Source organism: Solanum verrucosum, unplaced genomic scaffold (assembly GCF_900185275.1).
Source record: "Solanum verrucosum unplaced genomic scaffold, falcon-dt-bn FXZP01000009.1, whole genome shotgun sequence".
Classification (NCBI taxonomy): domain Eukaryota; kingdom Viridiplantae; phylum Streptophyta; class Magnoliopsida; order Solanales; family Solanaceae; genus Solanum; species Solanum verrucosum.
The window spans coordinates 1,063,012-1,088,282 of NW_026020231.1; the positions used below are offsets into that span (position 1 = coordinate 1,063,012).

Below are 25,271 nucleotides of genomic sequence, written 5' to 3' on the forward strand. Positions count from 1 at the left end.
TAAATTAATAAATAAAATAAATTGAGTATTTTTAATTGAGAGTATTATAGTAATTCAACATTCAAATTTGGGAGTTCATGCTTTTAAGGTAGTTAGATTAGATTTAGTTCTTTAACTATTCAAAATGTTATCAAGTTTGATCCTTTTACAAGACTTTTTCTAAAGGAAAAAAAAAACCCAACTCGTTGACTTCATTTGAACAATGTAATGAACATTATTACTGCCTCCATTTTAGTTAGTTTGTCTTGTTTTAATTTAGTACGGAATTTATGAAAACAACTAATACTTTTAAATCTCGTAAGCTTAAACTAAAGATATATAAATACATCAAAATGTCAATTTTAAACATGTCATATGAAAAGTTAAAACTAAAGAGTTGTCAAGAAAAAAAACACAATCTTTTGAAAATGACTAATAAAAAGTGTGATAAACAAACTGAAGAAATAATTTCTTTGAAGGCATATATACTTTCAATTGTTGGTTTTTTTAATAAAGAAATTAAGAAAATAATTTGAGAGAAAAAATATTGCAGTATTACCAAAGGGAATTATTTTATTAATAATTCAGAGACTTGCATTTATAGATATAATTTCTAACTAGAAATAGAAAAATAAAATACTAACTTATCAGTGTAATTCAAATAACAAATAAAAAGAGCTAACTCTTAAATATAAGTCAAATAAAACTCTAATAACATAATTTAAAAACCCTAAAAATAGCTAACTGTTTTATTTCTGTAATATACATATTCTCAACATCCATTCCAAATTTATTTCTAAAGTCTTCCCGGCAAGTCAAAGTCAACTCCTTAATAGTTGTTTGACAGTTGTATGTAGAGACTTTTTCTAGGAAGCTCCCTTTCTTCCATACTTCTGCACATTCTACTTCCTATTTTTCTTCTTATTGTTATTATTATTAGCATTTTTTAAATAGATACAATGACATAGATATGAGCAATTATATTGCATCTCAAACTACATTAAATATATTGATGGAAGCTCTGCGATGAGATATTCTGGTGTGAAGACCGTTTAGATCGAGAAATTAATTTACATAATTTCTATTACGTGATCCAACTCCAACATGTCTATGAACTCATATACCATAGTGTTTCTACTTTTTGTGCTATGTTCTGGTGCAGGTAATTACCTTGCTACAAATTAAAGGAAGTGTTTAGTGCTTTTATTGCATTCATATTTCTAAAATTTGACTTTTTTGGAATTTTAATTACAGCTGCCTATGACGCATTGGATCCAAATGGAAATATAACAATCAAATGGGATGTGATGTCTTGGACCCCTGATGGTTATGTGGTATTATATTTGAACTATTACTACTATTTAATTAGCAGTTTGAGATCTTTAGTTCATGAATTTTTTGAATTTCAGGCAGTAGTGACAATGAACAATTTCCAAATATATCGTCCAATAACGAGCCCTGGATGGACATTAGGATGGACGTGGGCGAAGAATGAGGTGATTTGGTCCATGTTTGGAGCAAAAGCTAATGAAAAAGGAAATTGTTCAATGTTTAGAGGCAATATTCCTCACAGTTGTAAGAGAAATCCTGCAACTGTTGACTTGCTGCCAAATGCCCCTTATAACCAGCAAATTGCTAACTGCTGTAAGGGCGGCGCTTTAGAATCGATGGGAAAAGACTCTTCTGCTGCTCTCTCTGCATTTCAGATAGCTGTAGGCGCTGCTGGGACTACAAACAAAACAGTGAAACTTCCTAAAAATTTCACTTTCATCGCTCCAGGTGGTGGCTATACTTGTGGTCCTGCTAAAATCATCCGTCCCACTCCTTTCATAACAGCTGACGGTCGACGAATGACACAGGCTATGAGTAAGTCTTTTAACCATACATTAAAAGTAAATACTGTTTGCATTAGCCTGAATCTTTCTGCTTAATATGCAGTGACATGGAGAGTGGTTTGCACTTACTCTCAGTTCTTAGCATCCCCGAAACCGACATGTTGCGTCTCCTTGTCTTCTTTTCACAATGCAAGTATCACCCCTTGTCCTTCGTGTTCTTGTGGCTGCCGTAACAGTAGCAACTGCGTCACGTAAGATTTTAGCTATAAAAGCTTTGAACAATTCTCCTTGACAGATCATAACTGACAAGTGTAATTGCAGGAAGGGAGTAAAGAAGCCAGTGCTGCAATGCACAAAACACATGTGCCCTGTCAATGTGCATTGGCATGTTAAATCAAACTACAACAAGTATTGGAGTGTGAAGATGACCATCACAAACTTCAACTACCGATTCAACTATACACAATGGACACTCGTCGTTCAACATCCAAACCTCAACAAAGCGACTCAAGTTTCCAGCTTTTTATACAAGCCTCTCATGCCCAATTTATCAACCAGTAAGCTCCAAGTCCCTTTATTTGATTCATAAACAGAACGGACATATACTCGATCATTAGACCGTTCATCAATCATCAGGCTGATGATATTTTAACTATGCAGATGATACAGCCTTGTTTTATGGGAGAAAGTCATATAATGATGTCCTGATGCAAGCTGGACCAAAAGGAAATGTCCACTCAGATCTAACACTTCAGAAGGACAGAAAAACACTTGCACTGAAGAAAGGTTGGGCTTTCCCTCGGAGGGTCTACTTCAACGGCAATCCTTGTGTGATGCCGTCTCCTGAATCTTACCCATATCTTCCATATTCTGCCGGCACCAGATAAAGAGCATTGTCCAACTCTGGTTGTTCTGTTTCTCTTGATATTCCTAGCTGATGGTTGTAACTAGTGATAAGTATTCACTATTCAAGAACATAAATGTACTAATGAGTATTACAATGCACTTGACAATATCCAAAACTAGTGAAGTCTTTTATGAAAAATAAGGTTCTTAACCAGAGCACATTTAAAATATCCAATTTTCTTATAGATATTCAATGAGTGCTATAGACGTTGATCAACCTGTTCTGACTGAACAAGAGGGCTCAACTCGAAAAACTAGTCTTGAATTGGTTCTGTTAGAGCAAATTAGTTTAAAGAAGCACAACTCTGAAGATGGTGAGTCGGTGTCATTCAAATTGTTAGCACATCCTTTGTTCACTTATGTAACAATGATAAAATCTCACTTGAAACACAACTACCCTGCTATTAACAATGTAGTATAAGAAATGATCTCAAAAAGATAAAATTAAGTTAAAAGGGAAGACATCCTTTAACTACTGTTATCGATAATGATTGCTTAATATTCACATCCAATTAGGATATTTTTCACTGTTAGGGGTAGTAGATTTTAATTTTTTTCTATAAATAATCAAGAACAATTATGACTTAACATCTACTACAAAGGGACAGTTTTGTCAACAGTGTACTCACTAATCAGAACTGATAATATATCCCACCTAAGAAATGACTGCTTAGCTATTGTGTTCAAATGTCCCATTTTTCTCCCCCATTCTCAACTTGATGGCCCTTTGAAAGATACCAAAATAGGTGAGAGAGAATTATAGAGTGGAAGTGAAAAAATGATATTATGGCATAAACCATCCAACAACCATTAGGTGTGGCATCATCATGATCAGCTAAAATTAAAAATTCCCCATCTTTTAATACTCCTAAGTTCATTCTTTTAGAAAAAAAAACATAAGATCCTTAAACCTCAAGATATACTATTACTAAGGATGTTTCAGAAAAGAATATCTTTTAAGGGAAAAGATTACTCTCAGCAATGCCAATTCTTATTTCCTCTAGCAAAGTTAACTTTTTTCGCAGTTGTCTTGTCTTCTGTCTTGCCTTATGCAGGTAAAGTACATGCTTATAGATAAGAATTTGTATATTTTTGTGTTCCCATTATATATTATTTTGCTCTTCCTTTTGGACCTTCAGATGCATTTGATCCATTGGATCCATTTGGTAATATCACAATAAAATGGGATGTCATGTCTTGGACACCAGATGGTTATGTGGTAAGTATCTTCATAATACTGACTGGCGCGAATGATTATATGAGTAGTAACAACCTGAAATATTTATCCAGGCTGTTGTAACAATGAATAATTTTCAAATGTATCGGCATATTATGAGCCCTGGATGGACTTTAGGATGGAACTGGCCAAAGAAAGAAGTGATATGGTCCATTGTGGGATCACAAACAACAGAGCAAGGTGACTGTTCTAAGTTTAAAGGAAATGTACCTCATTGCTGCAAGAGGGATCCTGTACTGGTGGACTTGCTTCCCGGAGTTCCTTACAACCAACAGTTCAGCAACTGTTGTAAAGGTGGTGTTCTCGCATCTTGGGGCGAAGATCCTTCTGAGTCGGTATCTTCCTTTCAGATTAGTGTTGGACTTGCTGGAACATCAAACAAGACAGTAAAACTACCCAAGAATTTCACTCTGCTTGGACCAGGACCAGGCTACACTTGTGGCCCTGCAAAGATAGTTCCATCCACAGTTTTCCTCACTGCAGATCATAGGCGAAAAACTCAAGCATTGAGTAAGTTACCCTTTTCTGCTTCTATTTTTTCCTCTGTTTATCGGTATTTCAGTAACCAATCAGGTGGTTGATGTAATAATTACTTGCAGTGACATGGAATGTGACATGCACGTACTCACAGTTTCTGTCATCCAAGTACCCGAGTTGTTGTGTTTCTTTCTCAACTTTCTACAACGACACCATCACTCCTTGCCCATCTTGTGCTTGTGGTTGCAATCATAAACACAACTGCATCATGTAGGTATCCTTTGCATACATCGAGCTTTTTCATCATCATTTGCTAATTACTCTACTGGGGATTTTGATGATGCAGGGGAGACTCGGAAAAACTGAAAAGAAAGGGAATTAACACTCCAAGAAAGGATAATGAACCATTACTGCAATGCACCCATCACATGTGCCCAATACGCGTGCATTGGCATGTTAAGCTCAATTACAAGGATTATTGGCGAGTCAAGATTGCTATCACTAACTTCAATTACAGACAGAACCATTCACATTGGACACTTGTGGCACAACATCCTAATCTCAACAATGTCACTCAAGTTTTCAGCTTCGACTACAAGCCTCTCGTGCCCTACCAATCCATTAGTGAGTGCATACGAATGTGAATTTAGTATTTTTTTTTCTCAAGCTTGAATGGAACTTAACAATCATTTATTTCCACACAGATGACACTGGCATGTTCTATGGTATGAAATTTTACAATGATCTCTTGATGGAAGCTGGACCTTCGGGGAATGTTCAGTCTGAGGTGCTTATGCAAAAGGATAAGAATACATTCACACTGAAGTCAGGATGGGGATTTCCCCGGAGAGTCTACTTTAATGGAGATGAATGCAAACTTCCACCTCCGGATTCATACCCAATTTTGCCCAACTCTGCTGAAAAAAGACCATTTTCATTTTCAAACACTGCAATTTGCACTATTTTGATGATTTTCCTCACTTGGTAATGGATAAAACCAAGTGAAGACCAAAAGAGACAGGCTTATGACTAAACACTACCCGGAACGATGGCAGCAACACATATTCTACTGGTGCTTCTCATGATATTTAGATTGTGTTCCATCAACAAGAGCTTGCTTAGGTTGTTATATATTGTATGCATGCAGAGAGAATAGTGAAATGGAACCTTGTGCATTTTATTGTATAACTAGAGATAACATTTTCCTTATATATAAGATTTTTGTTATATATATATATAAATATGAAGTTCTCTGAACATCACCCAATAGTGTACATCAAAATTCTCATAGTCTAGTGCACCAACACACCAATACAATGTACATGTTGAACCTCGAGCAATCGAACTGGAACACACCAAGTCAATGGTTACATCTACAAAATCACAAGTAAACCTTCACATTTTGGAACCTCAGGGTGAAGTTGCAGAAGTGATGCTTTTAAATTTTACTGAAGATATTTCATGTTGATATAAACAAGGCAAGGAAATTCTCTTCATTGGAAGCAATTAAACTCTTCAATTGTATATCTTTCTTTTAACTTTACAAGTTATGTGAATATAATAGAACAAGAGATACCAAAATTGCAGCCAAAGAGTGCAGTAGAGTAAGCCTACTGTAGGCACTAGCATTTGGTAGGTATGGATAAGCATCGGGAGGTGGCATAACACAGTTATCGCCATTAAAGTAAACCTTTCGAGGGAAAGCCCATCCCTTTTCAAAGGTAAACTTCAATTTATCTTTCTGAAGTATGATCTCTGATTGCACATTTCCAGAAGGTCCACCCTGCATTAGTTGATCATTGTAATATTGGATTCCCCAAAACATAGCAGTATCATCTGAAGAAGATGAAATCAATTAGAAAGCTCAAATGTATACGAAAGTTGTATTTCGTTGTCAAGGGAAAAGAGTACTCACTAATGGAACCATACGGGAGCAGTGGCTCATAATTAAAGCTGAATATCTGCGTGAGATTCTCAAAGTTGGGGTGTTGAACAACAAGATTCCACTGGGAATAGTTCATTTTGTAGTTAAAATTTGTTATTGTAATTTTTACTCTCCAGTAAGCTTTATAATTGGTCTTAATATGCCAATGAACTCTAATCGGACACATATGTTTAGTACATTGGACCACAGGACTGTCATCATCTTTTCCGGAACTTAGAAGTGTTGAGGCTAAATAAGGAGAGTCCGGCCTGTCAGAGAACATAAAATAAACATCAAATGAATATTAAGAACTTCCCGAAACTTAAACAAAAAAGAAAGGGAGAATATGAGATTAAAGATAGTGTCTGCTCACTCTACACATGTTCCTGGTTGTGTTATGTTATTTTGGCAACCACATGTGCAAGTCGGACAGTTTATAATTGTGTTGTTGTAGAAAGAGGACAGTGAGACACAACAAGTCGGTGTCCTCTGAGCTAAGAACTGTGAATACGTGCAAATAACATTCCATGTCACTGCAAGGAAAAAGATACAATTAATATGATTACACCTTTAACTTTACTAGTATAGACTCAGAAAATTCCATGATCAAAGAGGTATGCATCATTTGCGGATGTGTCATGTCACTAATGTCTTGAGAAAGTAAAGGAACATAACTTACTCAAAGCTTGAGTGAACCTCCTTCCATCTGGTGTTAGAAACTTGGTTGGTTTCCCCTTCATTGCAGGTCCACATGTATATCCATGTCCCGGTGCTTTGAGGGTGAAGTTTTTTGGCAACCTTACTGTCTTGTTACTTGTTCCTGCTTGACCGACAGTTATTTGGAATGCGCTAACAGCTTTCTCTGGGTCTTGAACCCACGAGCTAATCACTCCGCCTCTGCAGCAATTTGAAATTTGTTGGTTATACGGAGTTCCTGGCAACAAGTCGACAATGAATGGGTCTCTTTTGCAGCAATGAGGGATGCTTCCTTTGAAGTTCGAACAATCTCCTTGCTCTATGGCTTGACCTCCAGCTGCACTCCAAATTATTTCTTTTTTTGCCCATGTCCAACCTAGTTGCCATCCTGGTGTTTGAATATGACGATACTTTTGGAAGTTATATATTGTAACAACAGCCTGCTTAATTCAAAGGAAAAAAAATCCTTTTTTGGTCAAACACAAGTATTATAAACTATGATTGTTATTTCAAGTAACAAGTAATATTCCTAACCAAAAAAAAAAATTGAACTTCCACTTTACACTAATTCAAATAGATAAGGGAATAATGCAAACTCAAAGAACATTTCATTAGTATAATAAGATCAAATACACTCACAATATATCCATCTGGAGTCCAAGATTTAATATCCCACTTGACAGTAATATTTCCATTGGGATCAAGTGAATCATAAGCATCTGCAACAATATGCAGCAAACAGTAAACTACTTTACTCGAAACAAAAATTAATAGTAGTAGTAGTTTAATCTCTCGTATACCAAAATGTGTTCTTCGTAGAGACAAATAAAATTCTTAGAATCAGTAATCTGAACTAACTCATCAACCTGATCAACAACAATTTAAACACATCGAAAATGAAATCCTAGACAAATTCAAAATAAAATGAAGGATAAACCGCAAAAAGGGGGAAAAAATAAAGCCTTTTTATAAAATGGTCAAACTGTTAGCACAATCAACGTGTAGGACATTCTTATTACATCAATAAAGAAACCACACTCAAAAACTCGAATATCCATACTATCTTTGACCAAAAATTTACTCAAACCATACAAAAAAAAAAAAAACTTATTTTTTCAAGATTATCATAATATAATCCCTTTCTGTAATCTTGACTCTGTTCTTTCCGATTTAATGAAACAGTTTTATTAGCAATGTTACATTTTGAAGCAAACCCAAAATCTTCATTTCTATATCCAAAATCAGCTAAACTTGCTTGTCACAATTGAACGATAAAAACAAAAAAAAAAGATTCATTTTTTTAAAAGAACACTTGAGTAGCTAGATAATAAATAGTAAATGAGACGATTTCAAAAGTGAAAAAAACACGTTGGGCATTCACTCACCTGTAGATGTAAAGCACATAAGAGAAAACAACAAGGCTATCAAAATTGCGTAACTTCCAAATTTATTGATTGATGATCTTGAGATGGAACAGAGACAAACCTCCATTGATGAGTAAATAATTTTTTAAAAAAATTATGTTTTTTTTTTTTTGAAAACTTGGGAAGGGTGAGCAATAGTACTATTTTTGGGAATGGACATATATATAGTATAGTAGAAAAAGAAGAGGGAATTTAGAATGTGTAGTGACAAAGGAGTTTTACCTTTTTTGTGATGTTTTTCATACATATGGACTACTAATGTTTTTCAAATGGGGGAGGGGTGGAACAGACTTTATAGAGCCAACTGTTACCAGATGGTCACCTCTTATTAATTATAATAACATTAAGCTTCGTTTGGTACCTGAATAAGAAATATTTAAGTTATTTATATATTAATTTTCACATAATTTATACGATGTTATTAATAATTTAGAAATTCGCATAACTAATAAGTACATGTATAAGTCATGAGAGAATTTATGTATTATTTTATGCAAGATAGAATGTGGAATAACTATTAGTTGCATAAAATAATTCATAGATTCGCTCATAATTAATCACTATATTACTAATATCCACATAACACGAGTTAAGTTGGATAAGAAATAATTAATTTTAGGATATTAGCTTATCCCTTCTTTAGTTGCTAAAAAAATTACGAGATAATTTATCTCGAAAATAATTATCTCAGAAATATATATTATCTTATATTAAGAATGAAAATATTAATTATGAGATAACTAATTTTGAAGTAATTTAATTCTTTAATCAAACGAGCCCCAAGTATATATGGTAGCTTCCAAGCCAATTTTCAGCGTTTCCATTAGTAAAAGTAATAAATGTCTTACTTATTAAATTTAGCTAGTATCAATTTGAAATCTCATTTTGCTCAATAAAATAGGTGATATAAAGTCAAATCTTAATAAAAATATATTAAATATATTTAATAAAAAATGTTTTTTTAGTGCTTCACGCGCATAAAAATACTAAAAATAAAAAATGTGTTTTTTAGTGCTTCACGCGCATGTGTTGTAATTCATATCAATTAGTAAAAAAAATAAAAATACATGAATGAAATTTATATGTTACTCTTTCCGTCCCATATCAATTGTTGATATTACTAAGCTAGCGTTTGATCCTAAATTTTCAAATATTTTCATAGCTATCATTTTTAGTTGAAGATTTGAATGAAGTGTTATTGTGCGTTTGACCATAAATTTTGGGGAAAATATTTGACTATTTTAAAAAATATGACTTATATCCATAAGTTCTAAAACTTATGAAAAACACCTTTAAGTTTGTATTGTCATTTTATGATAAAAATGTTCCGTTAAAAAATAACCTTATACATATTTGATGACAATCAACAACAACGAAATAACAATATGGGCAAAGGCAATACCTCAATCACATATTCAAACTTGTCACTGATTCAAGATGAATTATAATACATTAAAAACAATTATTCTTTTTTTGGACACGTATAAATAACAACGATGAATAGCTATTAGTTATTAGTGGAGTAATTTGGTAGATAAATATTAGTTGGAATTAATTAATGATGATTAATTTTTATAAAATATAGACTTGGGGTAATTTTTTAATTTTTTAAAATTTCCAAATATTATAATTTGACCTAAATACTCATTTTTCCTAATAATTGGGAACTTGAGATATTTAGCAAATATATTTGCCAAATAATAGCAACTTGTATGGCCAAACACCATTTCTCAAGTTTTTCCCAAATATATTTGGGGTCAAACGGGTACTAAATATTTGTCCCAAAATGCTTGTTTATTTACAAAATGAAGGTAGAATTATTTTAACTTTTTCTCGTTTGCTCATAATATTAATTATTTTTTGAAGTAAATAATATTAAAAAGAAATTAAGGGTAAATTATTTTAAAAAAAATTAAAACTTCTGGAAATGTGACAACTAAGAGTCAGAGAGGGTAGATGATTTCCCCTATATATGCATATGATTAATGAGTAATTAGCATCCAAAATGGGTTTAATTAGGATTTAGGGTTATACACAGCCTAAAAGTGGATAACTGTTGAAATGTTATTTCTTTCTGTTTTAGTTCTTCATACTTACTTGACTTGGAATGTTAATTCACAGGCCCTCGTGACTTTTCTGGGCTTAAAAAGGCAAAAACAATTCATTAAAAAGTGGACTTTAGAAAAAATTATTTGAGGTTGTCAATTTTGTTTCTTTATAAGGAATTCTGATCAAATTGAAAATTGTATGTATCTAGAAACGATTAATATATAGTATATAGTGTTACATCATATAACAATGTTTTGACCTTCCAAAAAATAAAATAGTAGCAAAATTAGTATAAGAATTGGCTTCTCAACAAACTCTATGGTTTGTTAATAATTAATCTATTTAAAAGAGGCACATCTTCTTCTTCCCTTTTTGTAACTATAAAAGAGAGACACTTGATACAATTTTTTGTACATTATTCCATTTTGGGATGGAGGAAACTCTATCTCCTCTTTTAAACGTGAAAAATTATTTGTGATATGGATGTAGTTTGTGAAGATATTTGGGATTATATCTGCATATCTAGAGTATGTTGTGCTTGTAGAAAAGGTTTAATGTTGAACAAAGGTCTAACTATAATTATCATTTAAGAAGTTTATACTAGTAAGTTGTTTGGTTGGAAACAAGTTATTCCAGGATTAGTTAAAGGATTAGCCATCCTAGGATAACTTATCACACTATGTATATGTGATAACTTGTTCCATCACTATTGTAGAAATAGTGGGATAAGTTATCCCAATCATGGCAACCAAATAAGATACAATTCTTTTATCACATCACTATTTATTTTTATCCCTCGTATTAAACGACTCTTAATGTATTGTTTTGTGGCCAAGTCGTGGGACTCGTGGCAATTATCATTATTCATACTTGGTCAAGTCGCGGCTAGTTAAAGCCTTAAAGGTGATCATTATATTTATTTATCATATATAGAGATGTTAATAAACTTTAATGGTACTTTGGCACATCTTTCTTCTACTATTTAATTAAAAAAATATCGTTGAAATTTGAGAAAAACTTCCAGTGAGACGACACTTGGCACAATCTGAAATACAAGAAAATGTCTTGTTACGATATATAATTGCAAGCCGTCTATATATATATCATATAAGGCCAATCACAGTTAAAAGTAAGTTTACAGTGGCACCATTTTTTGTGTTATGGTTGTTGTTACTATAAGTTGTTGACAAGATGCATAAAGAATGGTAGTACAAAGTACAAACCACATAATCGAGTTTGAGATGAATCAGTTGCATCTCAGCTTCAATAGCATGTTGCCTCTAGCAGAAGAGCACAAACTAGGCAAGCCTTATTTGAGAAACCGAGTTATCGGTCATAAAGAACACCATAGAATATTACAGCCAAGTTCAGTACATCACTCCACACAACCACAACCAAGCAGAAATGGAAGTTATGCTTAAAGTTGCAATATTGTGATCACACTAAATCGAAAATTTTGTTATACTCAAATCTTGTATTTGAGTCATTACTCAGATTCTTCTACCATATAAGAGTCTGTCCACAATAATCTGCCAAGCATAATCACTATACTCAACCACATCATGTAGAATGGTTTACCATTTTCATCCGTTCAGTCTCATTGTTCACTTCTTTTCCAGTTAAGGTAATCCGTTTACATGTGAAGATGAATGACTACTAACTGATGTATTTCGATTTTGACTCCACATGTCTACTTTGTAAGGGCAAATTCTGTTAATGTAACAAAACAAAATGTCTATGATACTAGGAAAACCTCAGCCTTGTTGATTGGCAGGGATATAGAGTAATCTTATATAGCAAGAACACATGACCTAAGTTTTCAATAGAGTTGGCAAATACAGAGAATATTATGCAAATAATCAGTTCCCTCTTCCAAAGTACTTACTGATTTTGCAGATAACACTTTTCAAGTGCCTCAGACAGAAAGAATTCTAAGTCTTTGGTGGAACTCCTGCTTTCGTAATAAGAATCTAATTCAACCCAGCACATTCACAAGTCTTGTCCAAAGATGAAGCACCATGAGGGACATCTGGGATTTGAGTTTTGCATCAGAGTAGTAAATTAACAATTCTAATTGACAGCATAGAGAAGAGAGTTAATGCGCAAGATATGCTAGAAGAAACAGCTTTTAGACTAGAGGGCACAACAATCTATTTTGAATGTCCTGTACTCCTGTTCTTGCATCCAACTCAAATAAACCAATACAATATATGTGTGCACATACAGACAAATGCACAATTAATTCAACAAGGACTGCCAATTAATCTAGTCACAAGTTATATAGATTTATCCGTCAAACGAGAACCCATACAACTCAAGTTCATCCAAAGTATATAAGAATGTTACTATATGTTAAGGAGAGATGATGGCAAGTTTGTTCTGTAGGCATCATTACGAAGTAGCAAGAATAGACACATTCAGAATTTATAATCCTAAATCAATTCATGAGATACAAAAATATAAATTCATTCATGAGTTACAAATTTAAAGATAAAAATAAAGGAGAGAGCATTGTTGTAAACCAAAATTTTATTTCTAGTATGGTCAAGACTTATCAAAATGAGGGGGGAAACACTGTCAACATACCATTGGAAAATCTCGCTCAAAATCATCCAATACAGAAGGGATCAAAATGCTCGCCGGGCCATCTTTTTAGGTTTCTTCACATAACTAAGGCGAATTTTCTTTAGTTTTGTCCTCTTTCTAGCCATTTTCTCTGGAAACGTCTCCCTCTTCTTTTCCTTCTTGGCAGGGGTGGATTTCTTCTTTGCATATTTTGGGTGCACCATATAGGCCTTTGGTTCAACTGCCAAATCATTGCTCTCGGCTTCCTTATATAGTGCATTTGCTTTGTCAACCCGATTATGAGCAACCATTTTTCCTATCAACAAGTCGTACGTTTTTAACCCCGGTTTGCAACCATCCTCCTTCATCTTTGCAAAGACACTCATAGCATGATCCAGTCTTTCAATCCCACATAATATTTTCAAGAATTCATAATAGGTCTTCTTATCAAGCGCATCCCCAAATCCTGCAGATTTCATCCTATCAATCATTTCATCACCCTCTCCAACTCTTGCAGCCTGGTACAAGCTCCTAATAAGAGTGAGAAACGTTGTTTCATCGGGATTACAACCCCACTCCCCCATCCTATAAAACAGATTCAAAGCATCCTCTGTTTTCCTAATCTTACATAAGTTAGTAATCAAAACATTAAAGGTTTCCACGTCTCTAGGAACACCTTTCTCTTCCATTTCTAGCAACACATTTTCTGCCTCAGATTGAAGCCTGAAAGGATCCTTCTTCCTACACAGCTTACAAACACAATCAAGTATTGCATTATAAGCTGAAGCCCCAATTTCGAACCCTCCCCTATACATCTCCCCAGCTAACCGCTGTGCCTCATCAAGTTTCCCATCAATACACCAACCCCTTATCAGCATATCGCATATATATTCGTCCGGGAAGAATTCGCTAGCCAAACTTTTAACCATTTTCTCAGCATAGCTAGCAAATCCATGCTCACACAACCTAGAAACTACCAACTTCAAAGAATCCAAATCCCTCACTAACCCATAATCTTTCTCCATATTTTCAAAAAATGCTACTGTCTGAGTGGATCTTCCAGCCCTTACAAGTCTATCAATCATGGATTCTAACGTCTTCCTTCCCGTTAACCCAATCCCATCAATAAGTACATCCTGGGCAGCTTTAAAATCCTTTCTCCTACCAAAATAATCCACAAAGTACGACACAACCTCATCATCGACCTTGAAACTTTCCTTAGACTTAACCCACTTGAAAAACCCTAATACTGTTCGTCCTGCATCTGGGGAAAGATTGAGTGTGGTAAGGATCAGGGAAGGAGTCAAATTGACATGGGAGAAAGAAAGATCGAAACTTTGTGGAATTGATAGAGATTCCGCATCGAGCTCCTTAACAAGCTCAGACGAAAGAGACTGAGCGGTTGTTTCTTCTTGATCCCTTTCGGGTTGGGATGAGAATGATCTGAAACTGGTAGAATAGTGCGAAAATGAAAATGAATCATAATGGGGAAGTGGTGAAGTGAAAAACTGGGTTTTGGAAAGGGATAACTGGGAACAGGGAAGGTGGTGGGTTTGATTGGTCGCCGACAAAGAAATACAGCGACGGAGAAGTGTCCGGAGTGTTGATGGGGTGGTGATTCGACGCATTTTCAGTGTGTGGAGTGACAGAAGGAAAGGGCGGCGACGGCAATGGTGGAGTGTTAAACCCTCTCTTACTGCTACAGCGGGTCTGGGCTCTGTCTTTCGGTTTTGGGCCTTCCGGGTAACATGAAAATTGACGGGTCTTTCACAAATAGTAATTAGTTTTTCTGTACTTCTCCCCAACTTACAATTGCTATATTTCGGGTGCGCACGGGTAAATCTAGGAAAATATGCTCAATTATATAAATATTTCTATCATATTTACTAGTTTTAGTTATTTTTTGAATAAATGATATATCATTTCGCTAGTTAATAATTTTCACCAAATTTTAAGTTGGGAGAAGACACAAGTACCCCCCAGACTATGACCGAAATCTCATAGAAACATCTTAACTAAACTAAGCTCATATTTACCTTTCTGAACTCATTTTATATATAATATTGTATACCTTTTGTCTTATGTGGCACACCTCGTGACTCCACGCAGTTGAGGCGCATGAGAGATATTTGGATGCCACGTAAATCAAAAAGGTGTACAAAATTACAAAAAAAATGAATTTAGGGGGGTAATAGGAACTTAGTTTAGTTAAGGTGTGTCTCTGGGATTTGGGTTATAGTCTAGGGAGGTACTTCTACCTTTTCCCTTTTAAGATACACCTAGATACATGAACAATTGCTACTAGATATATTTTGAAAAACAAAATTCATAGGGAGAGAGGCGAGCGAAGTATGAGGAAGGCGAGCAAGATAGGAGGGAGGCAAGCGAGAAGGTCTATATATCCACAATAGCTATTTGGAATATCAGATAAATTTTGGATACATTTTGAAATACAGATATAGACGAAGAGAGGTAAGCGAGAGATGAGAGAGGCAAGCGAGAGAATTAAATATATGTGAATATATTGTATCTAAAATTAATTACACCTAATTTAGATTTCATGTATCTGAGAAACATATATCTAGATAAGTGCAAACAAGATACAAGTTTAAGTTCGAATTCTAATAAAAGTAAGTTACTCCCAAACTAGTGATATTTATATTGTGTTTACTCATAAATCTATACGAAAGATAGCTCACAAACTTTGCGAAAAATATAAAATGCACTAGCAAATCTATTGTGTTTCCATGGGCGAAACTACTCACCTAACCAACTAGTCAATCCTTAAGGGTCAAAAGGGAAGTAGGGATGGCAATGGGGCGGGGCAGGACAGGTCTAAGTCTATGCGGGGCAGGGCGGGTTTAACCTTATGTGGGGAAGTTGCGGGGTGGGGCGGATTGGACTAATATTTTTAAGAAATTAAGCGGGGCGGAGCGGGTGGAGGATTGAAATATTTTTCTCACTTTTCTTAAACTCTCGATTCTTAACTGTTAGTCTATTTGCACGAGTCACTACTGTTTTAACAAAATGGTGTGTTTTGACAAAACAACAACTAAGAAATATAATTAAACTAGATCTTCACCGTTAAAAAAATATAATAAAAGTTAAATTTGTGTACTGTTTTAGCAAATAACATAATAAAGAAAAGAAAAAAAATCAATATAACATAAGTGAGACGGGGTGGGGCGGGTTAAGAATAGAAAAAAATGTTGAGCGGGGCGGGTTAAACTTCTACTCGCCCCACACCCGCCCCAACCTGCCCCATTGTCATCCCTAAAGGGAAGGCAACAAGTGGAAACTTTCGTAAATTTGTTACCACTCTTTCATTTACTCTTTATTGTTTGTATAGTTTTTGATTGTAGCTAACTAAATTTTATTAGAACGGTAAATTTTGATTGGTTAAAATGAATATATTTTCTTATATATCTACCTTCTTCTTTTATAATAATTGTGTTTTGTAGTATGTAGACTTTCAATCTAACAAATATCCAATTGCATATATATATATATTTGAGTTGTAATGGTCATCGTTAAATTTATTCGTGGTATGCTTATTTTTTCTTTATTCAACATTATTAACTTACGTGTTTAATTTTCGATTATTTACATTCAAAAGTAAGCTCAAATTTATTCCATAAGTAAATAAAGATAATAATATTATTTTACTCTATTTAAATTTGAGAAAGAGAAAAAAAGTTGATAACCTATAGGGGTATTTAAGTCTTTTCTCCTATATGATAATAATGGGTGGAGTGCAGGAGAGGTGGGTGGATAATTGAGATTTGAGAGGGAGATATTGGATGATGTGAAGATTGCATAAACTGAAACCAACTGTCTTCTTCTCCCGGCAACCGACGCTTCTTCACCGGTAGCGACATTGTACGGTAACTGTATCAATTACTCATGCTTTTCTCCATATTATACTTCCTTGCCGTCGTAAAAAGCACGTAGAACATACTGGATACTAGAGCCACTGATTGTGTTGATTATTTGTTTTCTGAGAATTCAATTGGAAAGCATTTGAGTATAAAAACCTAATTGAGATGTTTACTCTACTCATTTAACTTTGATTGGCTAAACAATGTGTGTATTTGTTTTTGTGATTTCGCAGTTTTTGGTTAGGATTTTGAGAGATGGTGTTAGTTCAAAATTACATCACTCCATGTCAGGCGTACTTGCCAAATGCATCTTCATCTCAGGTATCATTTCGGATTCTTCTTCCATCTTGCTTAGCATTGACAATGTATCTCAATTTTGAAAGTTCATTTTCACTTATAAAGGTGGATGTGATGCATCAACTGGGGTGGTTTAGGAGTGGTCACAACCGTAGGGCTCCTGGATGTGTTATCAGGTCAGAGAATGTGACTGAAACTTCCACTTCCCCTTGCCAAGGTTAGATTAATTTCGAATTTGTAACAGAGTCCGATTGAGCTGTCAAATTAGTTATTATCTAAGAAGGCCTTGACTAAAGAAATGTAATGTGACTGTGCATTTAACTTTAAAGTTCAATGACTTTACTCAGAGGATGTCTTTAATTTTTTTTCTAGTTTTATGATGACAGTCATAGGTAAAGTGAAGGAACAGTACACAGTTTCTTAGTTCCTATAGAATTCTGTGGGGGATCCCATCAAACTGAGTGAACAACAGTCTTATGCTGAAAAAAGCAGGGATGTTTAGTTCAATAGTGTAATCTCCACTAGTTTTTATATGGTTATGTTAACTCGGTTCACTTTAACCTGCTATTTTGATGAGCATAAATGGAATCATCTTCCAGGTAGAGGAATGATTTTTAATGATGAAGAAAAATGAGCCCAACATCGCTGTCTTATAAAGAATTTGAAGTAAATTTAATTCTAATTTGAAGGACAAACATTTAGTAATAATGCATGAATTGGTTGATATTAACACCTTTGCATTCATGAACTGGGATGTTGTTTGTTGGATGACCTTTTGTTTGAGTTCTCTTATCTTGAATTAAATGTCATCCCAGATACTGATATGCTCATTATAGGCTCTCGTTCTGATTATAATAGTGCTGGCAGTTTATGATTTTGTCCCATGTTGATTGACATTTTGGCACCAAAGCTGGACCAGTCACTATTTTCCTCTATACGTTTCCTTACAGATAGACTTGGGAGGCGTCAATTTCTCGCAGTGGGACCAACAATTGCCCCATTGCTGCTGATGACTTCTCAGATACCAACATCATGTAAAAGTCTTTATGCGGCATCTTACCCTGTTAATTCCCTATACTTTTGTTTTAATGTTTGACAAAATGAAGTTGTGATGCATTTCTGAGTCACAGTTCCATTCATGTATCTTGTTGATTCTTTAAATTTTAATGACTGGTATCCTAAGAGTACACCCTTTGATATGGCTCAGTTGCTGCAGAAAATAAGAAGGGATTTCTGCCTGTCACGGACAAGAAGGATGGATACTCTTTCCTCTATCCTTTTGGGTGGCAGGTCATTCTTCACTTAATGACTATAATGTTCTCTGTTGGTTTTCTTTTACGTTTGTCTTTTGTTCTAATGTCATAGTTGTGTAAATAGTTTGCTTGGGAAACAGGAGTATGGAGCTGCATTTGTGGGTTTAGCAATTTCAGATCTTCACTCCATAAAATAAATTTAGTCACCTTCTATAGAATTTAATTAATTTTTTTAGCAAATTTCTGAATCACTTAACCCCCTTATAAATTAAACCTGTCTTATCCATTGATACAATTTTTTCTTTAACTGTTTCTTTATTCATTTTCTACCCTTACCCAGGAAGTCGTTGTTGAAGGTGAAGATAAAGTTTTCAAAGATGTTATTGAACCACTAGAAAGTGCTAGCGTAAATTTGGTACCAAGCAGTAAAGAGGACATACGGGATTTTGGTTCGCCACAACAGGTTTGTTAAAATGCTAGATCATTTATCACAGACATTTACATGCAAAAGGCTTCATGTAACTGTTTGGATTATTTTGCCCAATGGAAACTTAGATTTTCAGGTGGATTTCTTGATTGTGGGCACTCATGAATGTGTCCTAACCAGAAACTATTCGTATTGCAGGTTGCTGAAACTTTAATAAAAAAGTTTTTAGCATCGCCTTCTCAGAAAACAAAACTAATTGAAGCATCAGAGGTGTGTATTTTGATATTTCTTCCATTACTGAAAATTTGTAACTGATCCTTGACTGCTTGTCATGCTGAACTATCATTGGTGTTACTGTTGAATAAACATTTCAGAGCCTTAGCAGCTTTGATGTAACTCACTTATATATCTTCCTTCTGGATTGAATCATGTGGTCAACATATTTTGATGTTTTATGCCCTTAAAAAAATCCATTCGACCTTACAAGAAAGAAACCTTATGTATCGTGTAGCTACATTGATGCAACAACAACTAAATCTTAGTCTGAAGCTTGTTTAAGTAATTTGTTTTCTCTGGATCCTTGAACTTAATACAAGAAGCAAAAAAGAAATTGTTAGCTCAGTGCTACTTATGTTAGAAGGAACATGATTTAAAGTTACAATGTGGGGAGCCTCTGTTGCGGTTTCCAATGAACTTAAAACAAGAGGTAAAAATGTTAATATGGTCGATTCACAGAAGTCAAGTTGCAATTATTTCTTCTTCTTTATACTTCCTATCTTTTTCCCCCCCTCATTGTGTAGCAGTTTACAACAACAACAACATACCTAGTACATTACCGCAACTGGTGTCTGGGGATGGTGAAATGCTCAAGGTAGAGAGGCAGTTTCCGATAGATCCTCGGCTCAAGGAAATCGTTTTTCAAAGAAAGTTTGAAAGAGAAGCAAGAGTAAAAGGCTAAGATGAAGATGTTGAAAAAAAGAAAAGTAGTAACAGTATATTAAGGATAACCCAAGTGAAAGGAATATCAGTAACAAAATTGAAGCATAAGTTAATGCTAGTATAATAGTAATAATCAGATAAGGGTACATACAGATGTTCTATACTGGAATTCTGCTCTACCACTGTGCAAAGAAAACACTCTACTACCTACTAATCGTCTAACACTATCTTCCACATTGATGCTTTTCGATCTAAGATCATGTCCTCGGTTAGTTGCAGATGTGTCATGTCTTGTACAATCACCTCTCCCCTGTGCTTCCTCAGTCTACCTCTACCTCTCCTCAGACCTATCGCCGCCAACTTCTCAATCTCGTTTCCCGCATCTTGTCCACCACGACAGCTACTCCCACATTCCATGTATATCTTCATTCCTGTACTTATCACTTCTAGTATGCCCGCACATCCATCTAAAAATTCTTATTTCTTCTACCCTCATCTTCTGAACAAGCGAATTCTAGATGGGCCAACACCCCACCCCGTACAACATAATCGGTCTAATTCTGTGTAGCAGTTAGTCCTGAAATTTTCTAGTTTTAGTTAGGTAAACCAATTCAGAAGTTTTCAACTTTGCTTTGAAAAGCATATATTTCTCTCCATCTTTTTACAGTTCATGTTGTGACATATATGAGTTTGTGCACTACTTTGACTGGTGACCTGTGTTCCAATTTTCTCATAGCTCTCTAGTGGCACTCAGGTCTATTTAGAGAGCATGAGTATAGGAAAAATTTTGGTTTACAAAAAAGCGGTCTCTCTTCAAATCTCTACCAAGGAATGATTCCTTTTTTTTTGTTGGATTAGTACCAAGAAATGACAAATAATTAACAATTAATTGCAGTTTAGCCGTCATGAGTCTGTTGTCCTCCTAATTAGTTTTAAATGCCAACCACTTCACAATTCTTGGAAAATATTAAAAACCATCTTGCGTTGGATAAAATTACTAGACTAAAAAGGACTAGTTACTATATGAGATCTTGAATTATATCTACTAAGGATCAGCTATTGACAATTTGTATCATGTAAGATAAACGATGTTATGATTCAATTTCTAGATATTCTTGGATTGAGGTCATAAATTGCTTAGATTAGTTTCACTGGAGTAAAGTTAAGCTACTTCTGCCACTGCTGTCATTATTAGAAATGGCATTTAGCTATTACAAGATAACTTATTTCTATATGTTGGTACTGATCATCTCATTGTCATATTTGAATATATCACTAGGAAATATGACAAGTAATCCCACCCAGTTCTTCTCCCTTTTGCAGTCTTTCCCGGAGGTAATGAGATTTTTTTTTAAAATGATAAAAACTTCAACCTACACAACTCCCAACGAATGAAGGAGAGAGAGAGACTAACTCACAGTCATGAGGTGAGAGTCATAATATAATTTAATCATCTAGCTCGTCTTTTCACCTTTGTACTAATGAAGGGAATAAAGTTTTAGCCTATCAAGGAAAGACAGTTAATCTGATGCACATGGAACTTTGATATTGCCAGTAAACAGCTTCACTTTCTACCTCCTTTACTTCAACCGTGTATAGATTCTTCATAAGAACTGGTGAGGCTTGGCATTTGTTTTTGCCAAATGATAAGCATCTTCCTGGTGCGCACTACTGACTCAGGACATCATGGATTTTTTAGTAAAATGAGAACTGGGATAAGATTCATCACGTGATTGCACAACTCTGCGAGCTATTATTTTCTTTACTTTTTATCATGTTTGTATTATCTAATATCAGCTTTTACATAACCATTGGATGTATCTAAATTTATTTCGGGATCATTGTCTGATCATTTTGTAGCGCATCGTTGATGGAAAAACCTATTACACGTTCGAGTTTGTTGCACAAGCCCCAAATTATACTCGGCATGCCCTCACTGTAGTCTGCATTGGCAATGGTATGAATTGTATCTTAGGTTTTAATTGATGATGTGCATGCTATGGAGAATGTTCTACATCGCTGGCTTGGTTCTGGAATAGAACTTGGTTACCTGCAAGTTCTTAAATTATTGTAGTTAAGCACTAACTATTTGAAAGATGCACTAATTTAAATCTCGAGACATTCCTCTGAACCTGAAAAATGACATGCAGTGATTTTTCCTAACCTGCAGAGTCGTCAACTTAGCAAGAACTGATTTAGTCTCCTATATCCTCATATAGGATAATATGATAACATATATAGATAGATTTATCTACATCGACAATAAGGTTTATTAGTTTACTTCTACCTCAAAACTCATGAATCATGCAAGTGATCTGCCATCAGTGACTGTCTTTGTCGTCAGCATGCTAGTAGATTAGGCCTTCTTTCCCCTCAGGGATAACTAAGAAAGAAGTGAATTATTGGAAGAGAGTTCAAACCCCTTAAAACTAAAATGTTGATGCATTCAATAGTTTGTATTATATATGCAGTACAACTACTTCTATCAACTGCTATATTTGTTCTGTTTATCTGCCCAGCCTGAGTGCTTTGTATCTATAATTTTGAATCTTTCATGCACCAAGAATCAACTGTATGGTAAGATATAATAGTGATGACCTCATGGATGTATTAAACTTACGAGAAACTTGCCATTGTTTAATTTGAATGCAAGGTTAATGCCGGTCAGCCCAAGACTTCCCTGGTTCCATGTTATGTGTATCCTGATCCCCTCCTCCTATTGTTTTTGCTACTCATTGCGTCTTAAATCACTGTCTTTCTTCTCTGCTTTTACGTGGACTTGAATATGCATAAACTTCCTAATATTTCAATTTGAATGGTGAATCGTAATACAGGAAAGTTCTACACATTGACAACTGGTGCAAATGAGAGGAGATGGGGGAAGATGAAGGATAGACTACACACTGTGGTTGATTCCTTCCAAATTTTCAATGTTTAGTATACTTCAATAACACTTCCTTTTTTTGTTGTTAAAATCCCAGTTTTCATCTTTAAATAACTGCGATCAGAGGTTGTATAATTAATGTAGATATGAGTGTTGTGCCTATTCTCACCCATTGCTTGTCAAAATAACAGTACAGATTTTATGGCAGCAGCCTTTGTAGAATACTCATTGTTCTATTTCAATATCCCTGTATTTTCTTTTCTCTACTGCCCCCATAGTTAGTAAAGAAAACCTTCTCTCCGAACGACTATTTTTCTTTGTTTTGTGAAAAAGAATGAAGATGACAAAATCTCACAAGTTACAGTAAAATTTCATTAGAGCACATTATTTTCATGGCATGTATAAGCCTTGAAACCATGCGTAAAAGGCTTTGTGATTTGTTTTTACCATTCACAGCAAATGTGATCTAAATTAACAGATAAAGAATGAGAATGGCATGCAATTCTATTCATTACCCAAAGCATGAACTGCATGATTCTTCTATTATTTCTTTCAACTTTTTTTGACCCCATATTTTCTCCTGTGGTCTTTCTTTATTGAGCCAAATTCCTGGTTGGAGCTCATCAGGAAATGATGATCTTAAAAGAATATGTACACATATATTAAGTTACCCTCTAAATAAAAAGCAAACTTTGTGTCATTTTCATGGGTACAAGATCATGTTTCCCTGTTCCACACAGCATGTATAATAAGCATTACTTTATCTAGGTTTCTTTCAGATGAAGCATGCCATCTTTAATTTATGCCCTTAAACATCATTATATGCCATAATGCTGTCATTAGATAAAGGGCCAAAAAAGCAAGAAAAAGGCCAGATTAGGCCGTTTCATGGGATCCCCATTCACATTAGCAGCCACTAGCACAAACTCCTGTTTAATAATATATGATTAGTTATTAATTAAGATTAACTTATATGTACAAATCATGTCCTACAATGTTTCAGCTCGATATATCTTTTAGATGTGTCAAAATTGGTTCAGAACAGCACATAGTGATGGCAAAATATATTGTATTAAATTGTCCACTTTTTTGTAATTGGCATAAACTTTGTATTATAAAGGCTCTTTCATAAACAGAGACATACAATGTATGAAAGATAAGAAGCAAGGGTGTCCCTTGCTTATGGTTTCTTTAACATGTTCTACAAACACTAAGCACCTTAAGTGTAAGCAATAATCAACCGCACATACGACTAAATAAACTAATAAAAACATTGTAAACTTGTATAGATATAAATTCATAATCAATCAGACCGTTAGTATTTTTAGAGAAATTTGATTTTTCAAGCTAATGTCTGGCGGAAAGTCGTTACGTCTTAGCACATCCCTTTTCTTATTACTTGTTAGGGTTGTTTGTTGTGTAACCTCTTTTCACACAAGACACATAAGAAAATGTGCAAATAAAACACAGTAAATTTTTGTACGATTATTTTCTTTTATTCAATTTGTACTATCATTTACTTTTATTCATTTTCTTTTATTCAATTTGTAAGTGTAAAAAAAATAATCATTTCCTCGTTTTGTGGCTCTTTTGACAACACACGCATATTTACATGACCCTTAATTAGTTTAATTATATGAGGTGGGGATAATTCATTAATGAATAGTATCATATTTGTTGAGATAAGGGATCAAGAGATAAATTAATACTATTTTTTCTACCGTCCCTATTCTTCGGGTGCGTATTATTAAATTTGTTTATGTGTAATAACTTACAAATCACATACAAAATGTTAACTGTATTAGATAACTCATGTGCAACTAACTAGATCAACTAAAAGAATTAACGTCTAACTTTTGTTATATATACTATATCACATGTTGCACCAACTTAATCATCCTTACGGATTCTGAATTAATAAATTGATATATAGTACATGCAACAAGTTATCATGGGGTCCAAGATGAGGGTGAGAATCATCATCATAGGGCATCCCACAAGTAAGTGACTGTCAACTTCATAAAAATATGATAAGAAATGTGCTTGAAATTCATGATCATCAGCAGAATCAGTATACAGCTAAGTATTAAACACTTTTTAATATAATAATTGCCATGCCTCTTCATTTTGATTGGATGTACCCATATTTTTAAATTCTGTGGTATATTCACTACCACTTCTCATTGTCGTGTGTTTATCATTTAGAGTAACTTCACAATGAAGAATTTATTCTCCACATTACATTCCAAAGGGAAATAACTTTTCCATTATTTGATTTTTTTTACCATATTCATGCTATTCCATTGCCTCCAAAACGAAAAAAAAAAAGTACACTAGATATTTTGTACGAATATTTGTACACAACCCCACTCGTAAAAAAACAAAATAACAAAGTATTTTAACTTATATTCACTAACAATGTAATTAGAGGTGCACGTCATTGAAAATTATACTTACACAAATAGGATAAATATAAATTCTTTTATATGTATATAGAGAGA

The 25,271-nt window shown here is 34.4% G+C and overlaps 5 protein-coding genes across 11 annotated transcripts in view; 3 read left to right on the forward strand and 2 right to left on the reverse strand.

The window, feature by feature from the left end:
• The first annotated feature begins 1,083 nt into the window (after positions 1–1,083).
• LOC125832689 (COBRA-like protein 4) lies at positions 1,084–2,874 on the forward strand. The gene is made up of 6 exons (XM_049511894.1): positions 1,084–1,141; positions 1,234–1,313; positions 1,389–1,845; positions 1,918–2,065; positions 2,136–2,371; positions 2,475–2,874. The coding sequence occupies exons 1-6, from the start codon at positions 1,084–1,086 to the stop codon at positions 2,699–2,701; spliced, it is 1,206 nt and encodes a 401-aa protein (XP_049367851.1). The 3' UTR covers positions 2,702–2,874.
• A 125-nt stretch (positions 2,875–2,999) lies between these two features.
• On the forward strand, positions 3,000–5,434 carry LOC125832688 (COBRA-like protein 4). Of its 2 annotated transcripts, none has more exons than XM_049511891.1 (6): positions 3,000–3,034; positions 3,860–3,939; positions 4,011–4,467; positions 4,557–4,704; positions 4,781–5,058; positions 5,139–5,434. In XM_049511891.1, the coding sequence occupies exons 2-6, from the start codon at positions 3,913–3,915 to the stop codon at positions 5,420–5,422; spliced, it is 1,194 nt and encodes a 397-aa protein (XP_049367848.1). In that variant the 5' UTR covers positions 3,000–3,034; positions 3,860–3,912; the 3' UTR covers positions 5,423–5,434. The 2 variants fall into 2 exon arrangements, with proteins under 2 accessions (XP_049367848.1, XP_049367849.1); XM_049511892.1 differs by lacking the exon at positions 3,000–3,034 and adding an exon at positions 3,539–3,775.
• Positions 5,435–5,924: 490 nt separating this feature from the next.
• Positions 5,925–8,556, reverse strand: LOC125832687 (COBRA-like protein 1). The gene is made up of 6 exons (XM_049511890.1): positions 8,440–8,556; positions 7,694–7,773; positions 7,038–7,494; positions 6,732–6,891; positions 6,350–6,627; positions 5,925–6,270 (listed from the first exon to the last, which is right to left on the reverse strand). Exons 1-6 carry the CDS (start codon positions 8,543–8,545, stop codon positions 5,975–5,977), a joined length of 1,377 nt encoding a protein of 458 aa, XP_049367847.1. The 5' UTR covers positions 8,546–8,556; the 3' UTR covers positions 5,925–5,974.
• Positions 8,557–12,935: 4,379 nt separating this feature from the next.
• LOC125832685 (pentatricopeptide repeat-containing protein PNM1, mitochondrial) lies at positions 12,936–14,726 on the reverse strand. Its single transcript, XM_049511888.1, has one exon. It carries the CDS (start codon positions 14,718–14,720, stop codon positions 13,155–13,157), a length of 1,566 nt encoding a protein of 521 aa, XP_049367845.1. The 5' UTR covers positions 14,721–14,726; the 3' UTR covers positions 12,936–13,154.
• Positions 14,727–16,852: 2,126 nt separating this feature from the next.
• LOC125832584 (psbP-like protein 1, chloroplastic) overlaps positions 16,853–25,271 on the forward strand; it is a 132,350-nt gene continuing 123,931 nt past the window's right edge. For 2 of the 6 annotated variants that reach the window (XM_049511773.1, XM_049511772.1), the window contains exons 1-9: positions 16,853–16,971; positions 17,204–17,291; positions 17,373–17,484; positions 18,218–18,301; positions 18,475–18,557; positions 18,861–18,983; positions 19,146–19,217; positions 21,747–21,843; positions 22,721–22,827. In XM_049511773.1, the coding sequence (XP_049367730.1) occupies positions 17,226–17,291; positions 17,373–17,484; positions 18,218–18,301; positions 18,475–18,557; positions 18,861–18,983; positions 19,146–19,217; positions 21,747–21,843; positions 22,721–22,824 (741 nt within the window). In that variant the 5' untranslated portion in view covers positions 16,853–16,971; positions 17,204–17,225 and the 3' untranslated portion in view covers positions 22,825–22,827. Of the gene's footprint in view, positions 16,977–17,203; positions 17,292–17,372; positions 17,485–18,217; positions 18,302–18,474; positions 18,558–18,860; positions 18,984–19,145; positions 19,218–21,746; positions 21,844–22,720; positions 23,013–25,271 lie in introns of those variants that run through there. The other 4 variants (XM_049511768.1, XM_049511770.1, XM_049511769.1 and 1 more) reach the window with 4 other exon arrangements.

What these genes read in the sequence shown, in the direction of transcription:
- LOC125832689 (XM_049511894.1), top strand. Translation starts at nt 1,084, where the DNA reads ATGTCTATGAACTCATATACCATAGTGTTTCTACTTTTTGTGCTATGT. An exon ending in TGTGCTATGTTCTGGTGCAG is followed by an intron (nt 1,142 to 1,233) that starts GTAATTACCTTG and finishes TTTTAATTACAG; the next exon opens with CTGCCTATGACGCATTGGAT. An exon ending in ACGAATGACACAGGCTATGA is followed by an intron (nt 1,846 to 1,917) that starts GTAAGTCTTTTA and finishes CTTAATATGCAG; the next exon opens with TGACATGGAGAGTGGTTTGC.
- LOC125832688 (XM_049511892.1), top strand. Translation starts at nt 3,655, where the DNA reads ATGTTTCAGAAAAGAATATCTTTTAAGGGAAAAGATTACTCTCAGCAA. An exon ending in GGACACCAGATGGTTATGTG is followed by an intron (nt 3,940 to 4,010) that starts GTAAGTATCTTC and finishes ATATTTATCCAG; the next exon opens with GCTGTTGTAACAATGAATAA. An exon ending in GCGAAAAACTCAAGCATTGA is followed by an intron (nt 4,468 to 4,556) that starts GTAAGTTACCCT and finishes AATTACTTGCAG; the next exon opens with TGACATGGAATGTGACATGC.
- LOC125832687 (XM_049511890.1), bottom strand. Translation starts at nt 8,545, where the DNA reads ATGGAGGTTTGTCTCTGTTCCATCTCAAGATCATCAATCAATAAATTT. An exon ending in GAGGTTCACTCAAGCTTTGA is followed by an intron (nt 6,892 to 7,037) that starts GTAAGTTATGTT and finishes TTTTCCTTGCAG; the next exon opens with TGACATGGAATGTTATTTGC. An exon ending in CAACCAGGAACATGTGTAGA is followed by an intron (nt 6,628 to 6,731) that starts GTGAGCAGACAC and finishes GTTCTCTGACAG; the next exon opens with GCCGGACTCTCCTTATTTAG.
- LOC125832685 (XM_049511888.1), bottom strand. Translation starts at nt 14,720, where the DNA reads ATGCGTCGAATCACCACCCCATCAACACTCCGGACACTTCTCCGTCGC.